The 18,475-nt window shown below is 37.0% G+C and overlaps 1 protein-coding gene across 3 annotated transcripts; it reads left to right on the top strand.

The window, feature by feature from the left end:
• Positions 1-592: 592 nt before the first annotated feature.
• On the top strand, positions 593-17,811 carry golm1 (golgi membrane protein 1). 3 transcript variants are annotated; one of them, XM_080893523.1, is made up of 11 exons: positions 593-774; positions 1,876-2,017; positions 5,947-6,114; positions 6,350-6,404; positions 6,538-6,640; positions 6,792-6,912; positions 7,310-7,460; positions 7,581-7,808; positions 8,651-8,815; positions 14,612-14,710; positions 15,750-17,811. In XM_080893523.1, the coding sequence occupies exons 2-10, from the start codon at positions 1,889-1,891 to the stop codon at positions 14,707-14,709; spliced, it is 1,218 nt and encodes a 405-aa protein (XP_080749649.1). In that variant the 5' UTR covers positions 593-774; positions 1,876-1,888; the 3' UTR covers position 14,710; positions 15,750-17,811. The 3 variants fall into 3 exon arrangements, with proteins under 3 accessions (XP_080749649.1, XP_080749648.1, XP_080749650.1); XM_080893522.1 differs by having other exon boundaries at positions 594-774; positions 7,307-7,460; XM_080893524.1 differs by having other exon boundaries at positions 594-774; positions 5,947-6,021; positions 7,307-7,460.
• Positions 17,812-18,475: the final 664 nt, after the last annotated feature.

Raw genomic sequence — 18,475 nt, forward strand, 5'->3', positions numbered from 1 at the left:
TTTTTCTTCACTTTCAATACAAAATGTTTCAGTACATTTATTTCATTTACAATATTTTTTTTCAGTTTCAATATTTTTTTCTGTTTTATTTTAAGGTGGCATCGTTCTAACCCCATACAATTCCCACTTAAATGATAAAGCTCATACTTCAGATCAGGCCCAAGAAAGAAAGAAAGGCTGGGTAGAGAAATCCCTATTCTGCTTACATTAGTTTATCTATAAATAATATAATATTTTATTGTTTAATTTGTAATTATTTTTTATATGTATTAGTATTTTTAATATACCTACATTTATTATTTAAATTTTATTTAACATGATATGACACGTTAATCTTTCGTTAATCAACCTCTTACCGGTGATGCCTTCCTAGGCACTTCGTAAAACACAAATTCTTAGATCTTAAAGTAGCCTAGACTACCAGTCTGTCAGTATTTATTACTTGACAGCAGTCAAAAGTAATAATTTGTGTGTTTTTAAGTTGATATTAGAAAATACTTAAAAAACTTTAGGGGGATTTGTTGTCTATTAATTTATTTATGTGAAACTAAATATGATTTGTTTTTACAGCAGTCAGGGGAGGTACTTGAACGTTTCAATCCTAGGCAGCAGGCAGAGCACACAGACTGAGCTGTCTGTGTGGCAATGATGGATACAAGCTAATCGTCCAACGTTACAAAACGTCTACAAAAGCTGTTGGAATATATTACGAGGTGTCACTCCATATATCGCCTCACAAATTTGGCTCTGATTTCTGACAGGCAGACATATCCGGTAAGTAGGTTCGGCTGCTAGTTTTAGCTAAGCGACCTAAAAACGGTAACAGCAACTGTGAAGGAGCAGCGCTGCTAACAATGTTAGCGTTAGCTTGCAACGTTGAGTTCCTTCGCTTCTTCTTTTAGCATTGGCCCAAATTTAAAAACAGATAAATGTGGCCATTTCTTTACACGTTTATGTAGCTTTGTCACACATTTAATAAACAATATACATAAAAAAAATCGAAGTTAGTATTCCTGCTTTCTGTTGACCTGAATTTGTCTAATCAATTATACGAAGGACCCCTTTTTCTCGAGTTCCGTATTATCGCAACCGTCACGATACTGGTGGCTATGATTTATACTGCCAAACACAGCACAGGTATACCCTGGCTCCAGACCTGTGCTTTGATTTAGTAGTAGCCGTCAGATTTTTCTAACGTGATGTTAAATTGAAGGTTTGCTGGTCGTTAGTTTTGTTACATGTTAAACAGTTCTTTGCGCCTTTGCAATCCTTGGGTCATTTGTTTGACGAAGGAGAAACACGGAAAGCAGGAATCCGCATATTATTTACGTCGACAGTATGTATTACAAACTAGACAATACGGCACTTCGTCGGTGATGTGTAATGCTGCTCTTTAGTGTGTAGTTGTTGCATTTTAGCTCCCGTTGGTCCTTGGGAATGTCCTTCTAGCTTGTTTTTTTTCCCCTCCCAATTAAAAACATTTTAACTGAGTCACCACTTTTGAGGACATCTTTTTGCTGTTTGTGGTGCTGGGTATGTTTCAGTGTGACACCGTACAGGTGTGTAATATTTGTAAACATAACACCAAAGCTGTGCATGTGTTGTTTCCAATAGAATCACTAAACATACTGTTGTCTGTATGTATGTGCAAATAACATTTCCTGTGTAAGCTTTTTGTGTTTTTGCTGACAAAAAAGCTGCAACAAGCGACAGCGAGCTTTTTTTTTTTTTTTTTTTTTTACATGTCTGCAACCAACTTGCAAAACCACCACCTTTTTGCCAGAAATGCACAGAAAATATGTATTTAAAAGATGCAGTTAGAAAATAAAGTGTGGGGAAGTGTGCTAACCGTGGCTGTGCTTTGTGTGTTTTCAGTTGGTAGACAGCAATGGGTGGGCTGGGGAACGGGCGTCGTGGAGTAAGGTCACCGCCTCTTATGATTGCCGCTCTGATCGCCTGTATCTTGGTTCTGGGCTTTAACTACTGGGTGTCCAGCTCCCGCAACCTGGAGCTTGAGGTGGGTTATATAATATTCAAACTCTTCCTCATTTCTTATTTCTTTTGCGTGCTTACATGTTTGTTTGTTTTTACATCTTTCTTTAATAGTCCTTACTTTGATGTTGTGTTGCATGTGTTTTATTTTACCAATATAAATGTGCCAAGAACTGTTCTCGCTTACCGACTTAAAAGAAAATATAAATACTATCATAATTTGGAGGCCTTTGTGACCTTGTAATGATTGCACCAATTATAAATTTATTCTTTTTTTCTTTCACAATCACTATTCACACATAACTTTGAACTTTGAGTGTCTCCTTTCTTGTAAAATGCCTAGAAGTTAGGCAAGGTTTATACTACCTTGCCCTACCTCACCCCAAAAACGACAGATGGGGAAATATTGTTTGCTTGTTTGCGTTTCCACACAATTACCAGGAAGCTATGCAACACATGCAATTTATACAGTATATATACATTTCTTGCTGTATTTCCTTTTCCGTAAAATACCCATAATTTATGCAGTGCTTAAATTTACTTAACCTCCTAAGACCCGAACTCTTCCACAGTATGCATTTCTAATTTCTCTTTGATATTTGAGCATATCTGTCCTAGGAGGTTAAAATGTAATTATTTCGTCTTCCCTGTAAAATACCTGAAGTTAGGCAATACTAATAACTTCACTGCTGCATTACCTAAAATTACTTACAAATTGCTTAAAATTACTTACATAGCCTCCTGACTACCAGCAATGCAAATTTGTCCTCTGTAGAGCACCTTTCTAAACCTGAATATCTCCCATGCACTGCATACTACAGAATTGCCTCCTTTTGGTATCTACAGAGTACATTTAGGGCTTTCCAATGATACCAAATGTGAAGGGGTGGAGCTTTGGGAACTTTAGTTTTTTCATTAAGGAACATGGCAGCCACCGCTGCAAGCACATTTTATGGGAAGAAGAAAAGTAAGTGCATAAAACTTCTTATTGAGCAATTTTTAGCTATAAATGTTGTTAACATATTTTAAATAAGTCTCTTAATAACACATTAAAACATAGTATGCTTAATTCTAACTTCATTTTAGTATAGTATTGAAGTGTTTAAAAAATGTCCTCCATAGTGGACATTTGTAGTCATTTCCTCCATTTTGTTCTGTTTTTTAAATGACCAGAAAAGGAGTCCTTTTTAGAAGCAGAAAGAAATTTATTGCAGTTTGATGAGGGAAACCCAGATCTTGAGTTGTCTGATGAAGAAGATCATAGGGAATAAGCCCTTGAAGAAGAAAGAAGGAGCAGCATCAGGGATGGTACTCAGACCTGAACTTGCTGTCATTAAGTGGTTGGACAGTTGTCATGGCATCCTCTGCCTATGGCAATCAACCTCAGGACAGATGCACAAGATGGTCTAAGAAAAACAAAAGGTTTGTCCATGTGCCAAGTCCACTGCCAATTTCTGAGTACACTACCAATATAGGTGACGTGGACTTTGTTGCCGAATGTTGAGTTTCTACAGGATGGTCTCTCGCACTCAGAAATTGACAGTATGTGCAGTTTTCTACTTTTTGATCTGGCAATCACCAACTCGTGGCTTCAGTATAGCAGTGACTTGCAGTTTTGGGGGAAGAAACCACTACAGTTCCTTGAGTTCAAACTTCTCCTTGGTGAAGAGTTGAAGCAAATGTTTGCCATCAAAGTTCATTTTTACACGTTTGGCCTTCCAATGTCCTCTGCAGTGGACATGTGATATCTAAAAAATGTAAACTTTTTTTTCCCAAAAAATTATTTCAGTCTTCTAATTACCTTACAAACATTGGGGGATTTAAATTTTTTTTTGATTGGACAACATTTTTTTCCCTGGTAGTCAGGAGGATAGTACTTAAATGTAATTAAAGTTTAATTATTTTTGTTTCCTTTGAAAACCTGACTTGTTACTAGAGATGGACCGATCCGATATTACGTATCGGTATCGGTCCGATACTGACCTAAATTACTGGATCGGATATCGGAGAAAAATAAAAAATGTAATCCGATCCATTAAATATCACGAAAGCACCTCACAAAACTTGCAACAAGCTGTAACTCACCCCAGAACGTTAGCACGTCGGAGCAGTATGCATCACGTGATAGAGCGGCTGTGGCATGCGGGACCTGTCGGTGGTCTGGATAGCATTTGGAGCTTCGCTAGCAACCCGGCATTTCATCTCCGACAAAGTTATCCCCGAGAGAAGTAAAGCAAGTGTGTAAGTCCATCTCTGAATGTTTTTAAAGCATTCCTGCGTTAAGCTTAACGAGCGACTGCCTCTCGCTCTCCGGCTGCTACTTCAATCATGAAACTGCTTAATGATCAGCTGATCGGCTTTTCTGTCGGGAGTCCGTGTCTCTTGTTTGCTTTTGGCCCACTTTGCACCAGAAAGAGGAAACCAGCGGCTGAACAACAGCAGCACGTTTAAGCTTGATCAGCTGTTGTTAGAATTTATTTAATATTACTTTCTACACCAGGATCCTTTTCTACGTAGCTGACGGCTGGTAACTGTGCAGGGGCGGATCTAGCAAAGTTTAGCCAGGGGGGCCGATAGGGCGTTAACAGGGAAAAGGGGGCACAAAGACATACTTTTCTTTCTTATTCTCATTTAAAATGTCGAGCTTTTAATTATTTAATATTTATCTGAATCTTACACCCAAAGTTTTAATCTGATGTAAAATGTATAGAAGTCCATTATTGTATATAGTAACTGTTAAGTCTAATATACCCTAGTAAGCTATAGTACTTTTTCCTTTGGGAAGGTACCATCTGTGCAGTCTGCAATTTTGTTGAAGAAAGATGTTGAATCTATTTAATATTTCTTGAAAAAGAATTGATTTCTGTGTATTTTTTTTTCACACTGCATCAAATTAAGGTTGATTACGTCGATTAAGCATCATGAGGTGGAGCGTGAGGGGTGGTTCCCTATTTTTTATTTATTTATTTTTGTTGTTGCTGGGAGTTGGAACCCTATTAGTTAGGTTGCTTAATATTTATGCTAAGTACTCTTTAAAATACCAGAATAGGGAGGATGGTGTAGGTTTAAGTTTATTAGATTGATCAGTATTGCTGAACTATGAAATATTTTTTTTTGCATACAGGTATAACAGAATAGCTTTAGTGTAGTTGTTGTTTTAAACTTGAGTATGAACTTATACAAAATGCAGCAAGATATTTAAAAAACAGTTTTGTTGATTAAAAAACACTATATCGGATTCATATCGGTATCGGCAGATATCCAAATTTATGATAAATTTTCTTCAATTGTGGATAATGGCTCTCACTGTGTTTCAATTAGATGTGGCTTTGTAACACTTTTCAGATTGATAGATGTCAGTGACTTTGTATTTCATCCGTTAAGAGTTTTTGAGTTTTCTTTAGATTGCGACATGATGTGTTGCTTCTTGAGATATTTTAGCCTACTTCGCTTTGTCAGATAGGTTCTATTTAACTGATTTCTTAATTCAACAGGTCTGACAGTGAATAGTGAATAGTAACATTGAATCAGTATTCCAAAAAATGTGGTTAATCTCAGTTAATTGATCATTTTAAATCTGCATCTTTATCAAATTTTAATATTTGATGATCTGAAGTATGTAAGGGTGACAAATAATTAGGGTTTTTTTTTCAGTCCAGTTTTTATTGTTGTTTAATATATTGCATTAAATGGCAAGACATTTCTGTCAAATAAGGTAAGAAAGACTCCTTTTTTTTTTTTAGCTTAATTGACACAGGAAATAAGGTAAAACATGCATGTATAACTATATATATCTATATGCATAGTTAACCCTTAAAGACTCATTCTGAACCAGGACGTTTCTGTCATTTTGTTCTCTTCATATGGATGTTATCATGACCCATGACAAATTCTAAATAAGTGGTCTATATAAAAAGCAGTAACGTGATACTGATCTTGCTGCATGTGACACAGACTAAACTGTATGAGCTGGAGGGCCAGGTGCGACGTGGAGCAGACGAGATGAAGAAGAAGAAGGAGTTCGAACAGGTGATCGAGAAACAAAAGGATCAGATCAGCAACATACAAAGTCTCTATAAGAGCAAGCTGGAGGGAGCTGAGATCTCCTGCAGCCAACACAAGGTGCACACAAACAAAACTGGTGACAATAAAACCTTTATGTGCACAAACGCCACCTCAGAGGCGCTGTCTATCAGCTCTTGTCACAAGGGAATCCTTGGGCCAATGAACACACTTTTCTGATTTACTCACTGTTGCGATTCACACCACATAAACATTTTATCAGGGAAAAATTTCATATGAACAATAAATAAGTGTGACAAGTGAGTATTGACATGCGTTGTGTGTTTGTGTTTAGGCCACACTGCAGCAGAACATTTCCTCCAGTGTAAAAACCATACAGGAACTCAAAGGTAACATAATGTTTAGCTTCTGCCCCTTTATTTGATTAAAGTGTTGCGTTGACTTAACAACCATCACATGGCCGCTACAAAACTGTGAAGTTAATTTCATGTATGTGTATGTGTGTCTTTGTGTGTACTGTAGGTCAGCTGAGTTGGCTGAATGATGCTCTGGGGAAACTTGAGAAAGAGCTGCAGAGTTGCCAAGGCAACATCAACACACTTAATAACAAACTTATGTATGACATGTAAGAAAATGATTCATTATTATTATTATTTTTTTTATTTTTTTTTTAGTACACACTTATATTTGTATGCATCTGTTTGTAAAGAAAGTATGATCACTGCACATGCCAGTATAATATGCTACTGTTTACTGTCTGTGTGTTGTGTATGTAGGACCCAGTGTAACGCCCAGGTGCTGTCCCAGAAAGAGCTGTGCAATGAGAGAGTGGCTGCCGCTAAACTTGAAGCTGAGAAGAAAATGCAGAAGCTCATCCATACACCTGTCTCCTCACAGGTGGGTTTGGCTTTCCTGTTAAGCAGCGAAGCATGTGAAAGGATGCAAAGTCACTAGTCTTTCGACATGATTGAGACTTGGGCAGAGGGGTGGACCTGATTCTTTTCCTTTTTTTTTTTTTTTTTTTTTTTTTTTTTTTTTGTCACCAACCCCGTTATGTTAATCAGGACAAGGTAAAATCTTAATGTCTTAAAACACTTTCCTACCATACGTGATTATCGTCACTACTGTTTTTACATTTTACCATTTTACTGTTTTTACATGCAAATGGGGAAATTTGAGTTCCTTTTGCTCGTGTTTGTTTGCGCATCTAGGCAAAAAAATAAAAAACCCTCTAATTCTGCATGGCAAGAGCTATGGAGCTGTGACACAGAATTGTATATTAATTTCTTAGCAGGAAAATGTTGGAGCAGTGGAAATCAACAAGTCAGTCAAGGCCCTGTCTGATGGAATTCCAGCAACTGCTTCAAGCCAAACACCAAGTTTCTCTCAACCCAAAGGCAATAAAGTCCATGAACTACTGACAAATGAAATAATGGTGGATATAAGTAAGACAAAAAACATAAATGGTCTGCTTAACTGAAATATACACTTGTACATATTGTGTGTCTAAGCATAGTTGGTGGACAACCTCACATTGCACTTGCTTTTTGTTATTTTCTTTCTAGTTCCCAGCGCTCCAGTGGAGCAGCCTACATCAAAGGATCTCTCCAAAGCAGGGCCAGAGTCCGTTCCCGCAACTGCTGCATTGAAACAGGAAGACAAACAGCCACAAGAAGGAGCTGACAATGCAGATGAGGTGGAAGGAGAGACTGGTAAACTTTTGGAGAATAATCTGATTGAAGACAAAGAGAATGAGGCGATGGATGCTCATGAAGAAGATCCTCAGACAGAAGGTAAATAATTTGGATAGTCACACAGATTTAATGTATTAGCAGCTGTGTTTTGCTGCCTGGCAATCACACGTCCTGTTGTTTAGTGGAAAGACTTTACCACAGGGCCCAAACCAGTACTAACTGAGCACTTCCTCTTACTGTTTTTAAAATTTGAGAAAACTCTTCAGTTTAGTGAACAGAACCTCTTTGTTATGTAAGAGCGTTTTTATTAGAGGTAATTTTCTTTAAAACTTCTTCCTACTTCTTCCTACAATATTGGTGCTGATCGCTCCACAAAAGCTGCTGTACATGTGCACATGTATGAAAGCAAGTGTTATATTATAGTTTTTCATTTTCTAATTATGGTTTTATTATTTCATTTTGAATTTTAATTTTAGTTAGCATCCAGAGTTGATTTTCTTATTTCAGTTTAGTTTTTAACTGTTTGAAAATGCTTAGTTTCTGTGTTAGCTTTAATATTTTATTTATTAGTCTTTGGAGGGAATATGTTAGAGACAAGATTCAGGAAAATCAGTCCATTTAAATGTTTTTCAAACATGTTATTTGAGTTAACTATAATGTTTTTTCACATCTAGTTTTTGTTTTTAAGATTAGTTTTAGTTAACGATAATAATTTCTTTTGCTAATATATTTATAACTTGGAGTGTGTGTGAGAAAACTCGCCAGCATGTTTTACCAACAACCTCATTGACTGAGTAGCAAGAGATTATCTATCTATAGATTTTAGGCTATTCTTATAGACTTTTCAGCAAAAACAATGCACTTGTTTTATATGGTTATATTTTGACATCTTTTATACCTTTTTTAATATATTTCATTCTATCTGTGATTTGTTCTTTCAGAAGCAGACCCTGGAATGGAAGGGATGCTGATTGGTCGAGGAAAGGCTGATGAAACTCAAGCTGGTCAGAAACTTCAGGAACCAGAAGAGTACGACGCAGATGAACAAGTCGTGGGTGGAGAAGATTTAGAAAAACCACAGGAGAACAAACAGGATGAAAATATAGGTATGTGTTTTAAATAAGCATTTAGAGAGTGAGCGCATTCTGGTCTCGACAGGCTTTATGTCAGTAGGAAGGATGATTCTGAATGCCAGAGATAACCACTGTCCTTCAATCAAACTTTATCGTATAGCCCTTGGCAGTCCTAGTATAAATTTTTATGCAAAGTAAAATGTCATATGGCAATATAATCACTATAGCTATATTTATGTTCTCTAGCGAGCACAACAACAGAACAAGCACAGGCAATAGCTGCAGGGTTCGTACGGGTGCTTGAAATCCTTGAAAATGCTTGAATTTTAATGTTGTCTTTTCAAGGTTTGAAAAGTGCTTGAATTTCAGATGTGGTGCTTAAAAGTGCTTGAAAGTGTAGCTGTATTTCATTCACCTCAAACAACTATCTGATTGAATAGTTTTCCTTTCAGATAGAGAAATAAAATGAGTCGCAAAATGTCAAAGCAAAATTTCCCCGCCTGGCTGCCTTGTGTCTGTTTCAACGTGTGACCCCCGCCCCTCCCTCGGCCAGTCGGGGATGAGTGCGCTAACATACCTGTAGGTTGCTGTTGTAATGAGTGTTGTCGGAAAACGACAATGGTGGAGTTTGCGCTCTCCAATTGCATGATAGGTGAGTGCTAGTAAATAATTTTCCAGTACGTTTACGTTACACACGCTATTTTTTTTAAAATTATGATTATTATTTTGCTATCAAACTCGAAATGCACTGAGTGTGATGCAGTATGGCAGTGCTATTATGGAATATGCTGTGAACTTAGCTAACATTACTTAGCAGTGATATGAGTTAATTTACTCAAGTGAAAGGTTTAAACATTAGCCTGATACATAACTAGCCAACTTAGGCTTTCTGATTAACCCTCTGGGGTCGACGGACCCAGAGTCTCCATTTCAACTTGGGTTGAACGTGCGGACTTCAAACTGTATACCAGTTGTTAAATTGTGTTGATAGGCCACGTAAAACCAGTGTTTGTTTTTTTTCTGAATAAAACAGTGGCGTTTACTCCGGGAAGAAACGGTAAAAACTATTTTCTAAGGAGAGCGCTAGCAAACACGCTTTGCCTGTGAATGGAAAAAGAAAAAACACTCCATCCCTATTGGTGGAAAAATGTACCATGTCGACCAATCAAAAAATTATATGGCAACATGTGGCATCTGGTTGTTTGGGAAGAGGGGGAAGTTTTAGGAGTGACCGGTGAGAGAGAGAGCGAGTGAGCGAAAGAGAGAGTGAGTTTTGATACGTGAGAGATTTTTGACGTTTGCCGTGTTTGGAGTCTCAAGTTAGTGTGTTGTCTTGTGTAGTTAGCAGTGTTGGTCAAGTTACTTGAAAAAAGTAATCAGTAACTAATTACTGATTACTTCCCCAAAAAAGTAATTCCGTTACTTTACTGATTACTTATTTTCAAAAGTAATTAATTACTTAGTTAGTTACTTTTTAAAAACACGATTTACAACCTGAATAGGTGATAAAGCGATAGATCTTCCAGCCCAATTCTACTTTTTCTACATAATCCATCATACAAAATGTAATCAAATGGAAACGTCTCTTTTTAAAACTTGTTTTATTAGTTTTAATCTTTTAACTTTATGCATCAAGCAAAAATTTTATTATATGCAACATTCTCTGACTGGAAGAAATTTGTTTAATATTTAAACCTATTTTCTGCACATTCCAGCACATAAAATAATTTTTGTGTGTGTTTACACTCAGTCTTTCAAATAGATGCAAGTAAAACACAGCAGAAAATAAATAAAATCAAAGACTAGCGGTCCTTTGGCTCTATTTTCACCTGTAAAGCAGGAGTGGGGCAGGCGGAGGTTTACCCTGGTGCAGGTGTGCCGCAGCGGTCAGTGGAAGAATCCGCGAGTTTCTCTGAGTTTTCCCATTACGTTGCGCACTCGGTGCTTGCTTGGAAGTTTAGGGGGTTTTTTCGCTGTAAAAATAAGTTTTCTTCCCACGCACAACGGACGCTAATGTTTTTGTCACTTTTTATGGACTCAAACTCAAAGTAAGGTCAGTACTTCCACGCTTTAAACGCTGCATGCTCATACTCTCTCCTGCACTCGATATATGATCCATTGTTGATCTGCACACAGCTGTTGTCACGAACGTCGTGCTCGCTTACGTCACTGTCATGAGATATTCTCGCAAAAAAAAATCACGGTTTTAGTAACGCAGTAACGCACCGTTCCTACGGGAAAGTAACGGTAATCTAATTACCGTTTTTGCGATAGTAATCCCTTACTTTACTCGTTACTTGAAAAAAGTAATCGGATTACAGTAACGCGTTACCAGTAACGCGTTACTGCCCATCTCTGGTAGTTAGTGTGTAGTGTAGTCGTGTTTTGTTTCGTGTGTCAGTTCTACTAGTGAATGTCACAGTTGCTGCAAAAAAGCCACCAAAGGCATATTGCAGTGTAAACGCTGAGTGACACACCTGCTGTCAGACCTGCAGGTTTATCCCTGTGCTGTTCTCATCTGTGTTATAGTGGACACAAACTATTTTTTGGAGTTGCATAAATCATTTTTGTGCCTTCTTATCTGATGCAGAACAGCTGATTCTTCTGTAAAGTAGTTTTAAGTAGTTATATAAAAAAACTGAGCCTTGGCTGCATTTTTAGGTAAATAGTACCATATAACTTTGTTGTTTGCAAAACTGACAATTTATTTAAAAATGTACAATTTCTATTTGCATTTGAATTTCTGAAAATGATTTGTTAAATATGCTTGTGGTTTTTACAGTCAAAAATATCACTTTCTACTCGTATTTTAAATTTTGTCTGAATTTAGATAAATTGTTGTATGTTGAAATGAGAAAATAACAGATTAAAAACTCTTTATCTTGCCAAAGGTGAAATATAGTCAAAAACGGCCAATTATTCCCTGGACCCCAGAGGGTTAAAGGCTAAAAGCAAAGTTGTCACCAAGTACTGTTTATATTTGTGTGTATTGCTGCAGCTTTTTTGAGTATTAACTTGGTGCCTTTGGGTGAAATAATGGTAATATGAGGGACTGATCCATATGGTCACAAAGACTAGCCACTTGTTTCTGTGCTACCAAAGTTCCCCGGCTTTCATTCAAAATGTGTTTCTGGTCAGCACCTGCACATTAAACTACTTAAACATTATGAATGGCTTCAAGCTCACACTGAGGCCTGTGGGGCACAATCAGCCACTGAGACAGTACACACCCATTGAATGTGTATTTGTATATGAATATTTCATACTTTAAGGCTGCCTGTTTATTTAAGGGAGATGAACAAAATACATTGGAATTGTACGTGATAATATGACGGATGATAAATTCAATAGATTTTAAGTAGATACTTGTAAATTTTCTTATAGTCTTATATGTTGAATTGAACTATGTGATCTATTCAAAGCCTCCCAGTGAGTGCTGTTCTCCATGCCTGTCTGACTGTACATGATGGTATTAGCACAAACACTTTAAAGGTGATCATTTAGGACTTCAGCAATAATACAGACAGCAATGTAGTTAGCAATAAAACAGTTTCATTGGGAATTAACTTAAAAAACAAACAACAAACAAACATCTCCTATTTCTTGTCACAAAGGAAAGAAGCATCAATCCATCCATCCATGAGCGCTTTTTTTCTCCAGGGGTATTTTTTTTTTTTTTTTTTTTTAACTGTTTTCAAACTTAACTTAAAATTTCAGTGTTTCCTAGTTGTGGACTATTGGTTAGTCCAGCCGATTAAGAAATTAATTGTCACAAACATCCCTAATATTATATAACAGACAACAGAAAACAAGACAGTTTTTTTTCTACGCAATAGAGCTATAATAAGTTTTTTTTTAAATTATCCTACTTTTTATAAAAGAGAACATTTATTAAAGAATATGTATTTAATTAAAAAACTCTGTTCATCTAAAGCAGGGGTCAGCAACCTTTAAGACCCAAAGAGCCGAAGATCCATAATTGGCCTATCTGGGCTTGAAAGTCTCGATAAATGCACGGCGTTTCGCCGGGTACACTGGCTTCCGCGAGTGTGATGCTTAGTGTGAGTGTGAGCAATGAAAAAATAACAAAATATAATTTTATTTGTATATTGCAAAATCACAATAATCTTCTAATTTAGAACTACAAGTTAAAAAAAAATTAACATAAATAAAATACACTTGAGCTAAATACTAATTTATTTTCCCAAAGCGCGCGGAGCCGCACTATAAGGACTAAAGAACCGCATGCGGCTCCGGAGCCGCAGGTTGCCGACCCCTGATCTAAAGGGTATAACAAAAAGGGGGAGCTTCCTGGCGATCGTGGCTCAAGAGTTGGGAGTTCGCCTTGTAACCGGAAGGTTGCCGATTCGAGCCCCGGTTGGACAGTCTCAGTTGTTGTGTCCTTGGGCAAGACACTTCACCCGTTGCCTACTGGTGGTGGTCAGAGGGCCCGGTGGCGCCAGTATCCGGCAGCCTCGCCTCTGTCAGTGTGCCCCAGGGTGGCTGTAGCTACAATGTAGCTTGCCATCACCAGTGTGTGAATGTGTGCATGAATGGGTGGATGACTGAACGTGTAAAGCGCTTTGGGGTTCTTAGGGACTAGTAAAGCGCTATACAAATACAGGCCATTTACCATTTTTCTGGGCGTGGGTGCTTAACTAGTTAAAAAGAACAAAAAAAACCAAACAAACATCTGTCTCCTATTTTTTTTTATGTCACACAGGAAAGAAGCTTCAGTATCTGATGAGACGACATTAATTTGTTGGTGTTTGTGGTGTTTTGTGCAGTTTTCTGGTTTTTCTGGGTTGTTGTTTATTTACAGTGGAGATGAATATCTCTAACAAGTTGATTTGTTCACATTTGCACATCTTAATTTTTAAGAGGAATGTGTTTTTTGAGTTTGTACACTATATGCATGTAAGGCAACAGTTTCCTTTTTCACTATTTTTGTGTGCTGCATTTTCCTCTTTTAACAAAAGGGGAACAAAAGACATTTAAGTCGAGACCTAAGAGGATTTGTTAAAATTTTTACAAGGTCTTACTGAGGTGATGCAAAGTGAAACATGCTTTCTTCTTTTTTGGTAATGTGCTGGAAAAGCTTGAAAATTGACCTTGAATGTGCTTAAAAAGTGCTTGAATTTGACCCTGAAAAATGTGTATGAACCCTGTAGCTGATTGTCAGCCTTCCCTGGTGATTTAGTAACTAATAAGGAAGCTACTTCAGCAACTAAAGCACACTACGTTGCCAAATATGTAAAAAACAAAAACAAAAAAAAAAACCCCAAAAAACTGGAAACACTACATACTGTTTCTTGATTTGAGGCAAAATGCACTTTTGAGTACTACCAAGAAGGAGAAGTAGCAGCTGGTCATGTGGAAGAGCAAAGACTGGGTGTGCTCATACACGGGGAAAGAAGGCCTGTAAGCAACTTGCTAAAAAAGCCTGAGTAAAGATACAACATTCCAGTTAGAAAATATTTTCCTTTTTTATACAATACTGCGCTGCTACTGAAGAGTTAAAACGGTTTAGTTATTCTCAGACAGAAGTATTATGCAGTTATTTTTTACTTTATATTTCTGGAGAAAATACGACTTCTGAAGTGTCACTGGATATAACACTCCATGCCAAGCTGCAGGCATCAAAGCGTTGTTCAGTATTTTTATTTTATTCGTGTATTTATTTTGTCATTAGACATTTTTTTTTCAATATCATGATCTAACTTTGAGGCCATATTGGCCGGTAATAGTGATCATTACAAAAATAAATGTACGTTGTCATTTTAGAAAGTTCTTGTTTCTTTTTAATAACCATGTTGTACTTGTTGGTAGACAAGGTCATGGAGGATGAACTGGCTGACTACAATGGAGATGATGAGAATGAAGGGGAGCCTGAAGCAGACAAACAAGCTGAGCTAGCTCAAATCTAAGGTATACACTCAGACTCACACACTGTTGTCTTGCTCCGTGGCATTCACATACTCTATTCTTCAGGTCGTGATGAAAAAAACACTGACTCAACATGATATGCAGTGTAATTGCTGAAATAATGTTGTATCAAGCACACGTTTTTGTTCAGAGAGCAATCTGAATTTGATTTTCTTCATGCTTACTTAATTTTATGAGTTTAACGACTATTTAGCATCCACCCATTCTGCATTACTCCACTGCAAATTACAAAGATGAGCCATCTGGAGTTATTGATCTGGCCTTCCTTAAGGGTTTTAACCTAATGATGGACTCCTTCACTTGCTTCAGCATCTGTATGAATCTCATATTTAGAGTTAAAGTTGAACAGTTACCATATCCAAGTTCAACACTTAGAATAAACTCATATTTGCTTAATTATTTGTGGAATAACAAGGAAACTGGCGTCACCAGGCCCTGAAGCTGTTGATCAGCCAATCATCCAGTTGCTTTTCAGCCTTTAAAAATGGGAGATGATGTATAAAAATGACTGTATGTTCTGAACAGTTCACAGTACTTTTGTTAAACTCCTTGAATTAAAGCTAAAGGTCTGCATATTAACTTCTTGGCAAAACTGTACATGTCAAAAAGTTCAGCAAGTGAGAGACTAATAATTATTTTGAAAGACAACCCCCTGCATCCCGACTGAGCTCAGCAGAATCAGGAAAGCAGCCAGCAACAAAGAAGAGAAAATATGATGCAGTTCTATGTAAATATCCTGTGGTGATGAGTGTGGGAGATGGCCAGGCTGGAGCCAGGCCCAGTCATTTTACTGCAGAAACAAAACCATGAATAAACATAAAAAGGAAAAGCTACACTTGGGAACTAAAGTCTGATACAGCAGCATGTAGTAATAAATCAGTAAATAAGTACCAAGATGAAAATGAAAAGCTCAGTACATCATGCATACTGAAGTACAGACAGTTAAGGAAACAGTTGGCACATTCGTTCACTGATGCATCTTTTTCTGATGCATCTTTTTCTGAATGTATTTTTGTTGCAGGGCACAGCTTGAGAAGGATGCCGGATATCAGATTGGGGAAACAGGATCTGCTTTACATCCACAATGCTGTAAAGGTTCAAGCAGCTCGGGGGAAAATAAACATCAAATAGAATTCACTGTATGAAAAACTGGTTAAAAGTAGCTTCCTGGATGACTTTCTTTAATCTTTTAATTTGATATTTTCTTATCATCTACTATTTAACTCATGTCTCAAGACTGTCGACTTGGAAAAACTGAATACCTGGAATTCAAGCATTGTAATGACGTGTTGACTTTCACTGTTTGTCTAGTTTTCAGTGGTTTTAAGGTTTGAAAAGCTGCAACAAGTTTAAAGATCTGAGTAATTTCTGTCACAGAATTGCTCCATCTGGCCGCCGCTCTACAAGATTCAACAGCACGTTGAACAAAGCCTTAACTCACTCATAGAAATGATTTTGACTTTCGGGTCAGAGGTCAAGATATGCTAATAATTATGTTAGTTCTAAAGCGCCATTATCAAACTGTTCAGAGCTGCATTTTCAATCACAGCGTGTCAAACGTGTGAGTTTTAAATTATAATGAAATGGAATTGCTGGAAAATGCTGACACGTAGTACGTTCTTTACCTGATCATAGGTTAACATTTTGACTGTCTTTGGTCTGCGGGGCTAAATGGACTGTGCATTATGTCTATAAGTGGAAGGGGGGGGTCTGACAATTGCTGTTACATTATGAAGGGCATTTCCATGGAGCGGGGATGGCACCTCAAGCTTTATTTCTCCTGCACTAATTTGGAAGCAGTTAGGCAAATGTCAAGTAATATTAGCTAGATGTCAGGTGTAATTATATCCAGATTATTTTCTGCCTTTTGTTGTATGCAGGTTTGTCTGCGCTCTGCTCTCTATAGAAAAATTGACTAAAGAGCTGCAATTATAGACAGTGTTAGAAGTGTAATCACTGTAATTTTCATAACACCGTGGTTATCATTGCAAGTATCCTGACGCGTGCAGTGCAAATTTCTCTTCCTAGGCTACTTTTCATTTGCCAATTTGAATTTTTTTCTTTCTTTGGGTGGTTAAAGTACAATAGGTTTCTAACGCAGTGACATTCATCTGCCTGGTGTGACGATGGGTTTGACTGCTGGTGTTATTCAGCCCACAGAAACTTCTATTTTCAGTTCAAGCACCTAAAATATCCTATACCATTGTTTTGTTTTGTTCTGTTGATTTTAAAGCACACGATCTGCCTTTTGGTAGAAAGTGTGCAGCCGCCAAATTAATGTGGTCTTCACGTTACACGTAAATGCATTAGCTTCAGTGCAGAAGCACAGACAGACTATATGTGGAGGAATGTATGAGCTGTAGTTGTTTCTCAAGCTCTGAAGCACACACAGGTAAACTAAAAGCTTCTCGGATACAACATTGTTTAGGTATCATAGATGGAGTTTGTCTACTGTATAATTTTCCGTCTAAAATCAGTTACATCATTTCTTGAAATGACTGAAATATTTAAAAAAAAAAAAGTGTCATTATGAAATTCTTGACCTAATCAGAGGTTGCAGAGCTTGGGAAGCAACTGTTCATTTCAAATTCTAGATCAAATAGCTTTGATCCTTTTAGCAACACGGACTAAGAGATGATAGTCGATAGGCAGCAGCACTATCTCATGCTTGAACATAAGTCAACATCACTCCTGCAGCAGCACTCCTCAAAACTAATCAATGCAATTTTGCTGCCTTGTTGTCTCCCTTTTGGCCCATCTGCAGGGAACTTGCGTTACAGATTTTTATTTTTATTTTTTGATTGTGTTATTTTATTTATGTTTTTTATTGTTTGTTTCAGCGTCTAACTTTGCAATCCTTGATAACTACTGCATTGTTTTCAGGAAGTTTTGTTTACTGAACTCAAAAGTATGTGTAGCCTGAGAGAATGTTTTATGATTTTTATTAATTAGATTAACTTTTATTAAAATTTGATTTGTTGGAATTTGCATTTTATTTTATTCTGCTGAACAAATTTGTGAAAGATTTTTAAAAAAATCATTGCCTTTATTGACAATAAAAATGTTTTTATTTCCTCTATCGATACATTTTCATGAGGGAGTAATATGTCACAAAGCTCAAATCATATGAAAGTTTACAGGTGTAAATCCTTCAGTAAAAATGATCAGCTCTTTACAGGCTTCCATTTTCCCTGTTTCATTCAAAAGTGCTCTAATCACACCACTGCTCAACAAAAAAGAACTAATTATAAACCTATTTCTAATCTTTCTTTCCTCAGCAAAATATTTGAAAAAATGTTCATAAAAAATTGAATGAATATCTTTAGATAAGTACCAGTCAGGTTTCAGAACTAATCACAGCTCTTATTTAAAGCTTGAAGATCGAGAATGACTCACTTTTAGTTATTTAGTTGTAACTCTTCTCAGCTTCACTGCTGCCTTTAACACTGCTCATCAAAATATTTTAAGTCAAAGGCATCATGATTGAGTTTAACAAGCCAGGTTCTCAAATTGTAAGACTGACGTTTATGTGCTTCAATTAGTAGTTTTAGACTTGCAGAAATAAAACTTTAGGCAGGGGTACCTCAAGCTGCTGTCCTTGGTCCACTGCTCTTTAGCCTTTACATAACATTTACAAAGGTTGGTTTATACATTTAGAGAAACAGCTTGCGGCACAAAAGACTAATTTGAATGCAACAAACAACCTAGCTGGAGTTGACCTCATCTTGCAGTGTGGCAAACTTGAAG

Source organism: Rhamphochromis sp. 'chilingali' (assembly GCF_963969265.1).
Source record: "Rhamphochromis sp. 'chilingali' genome assembly, chromosome: 10".
In the NCBI taxonomy this organism is placed as follows: domain Eukaryota; kingdom Metazoa; phylum Chordata; class Actinopteri; order Cichliformes; family Cichlidae; genus Rhamphochromis; species Rhamphochromis sp. 'chilingali'.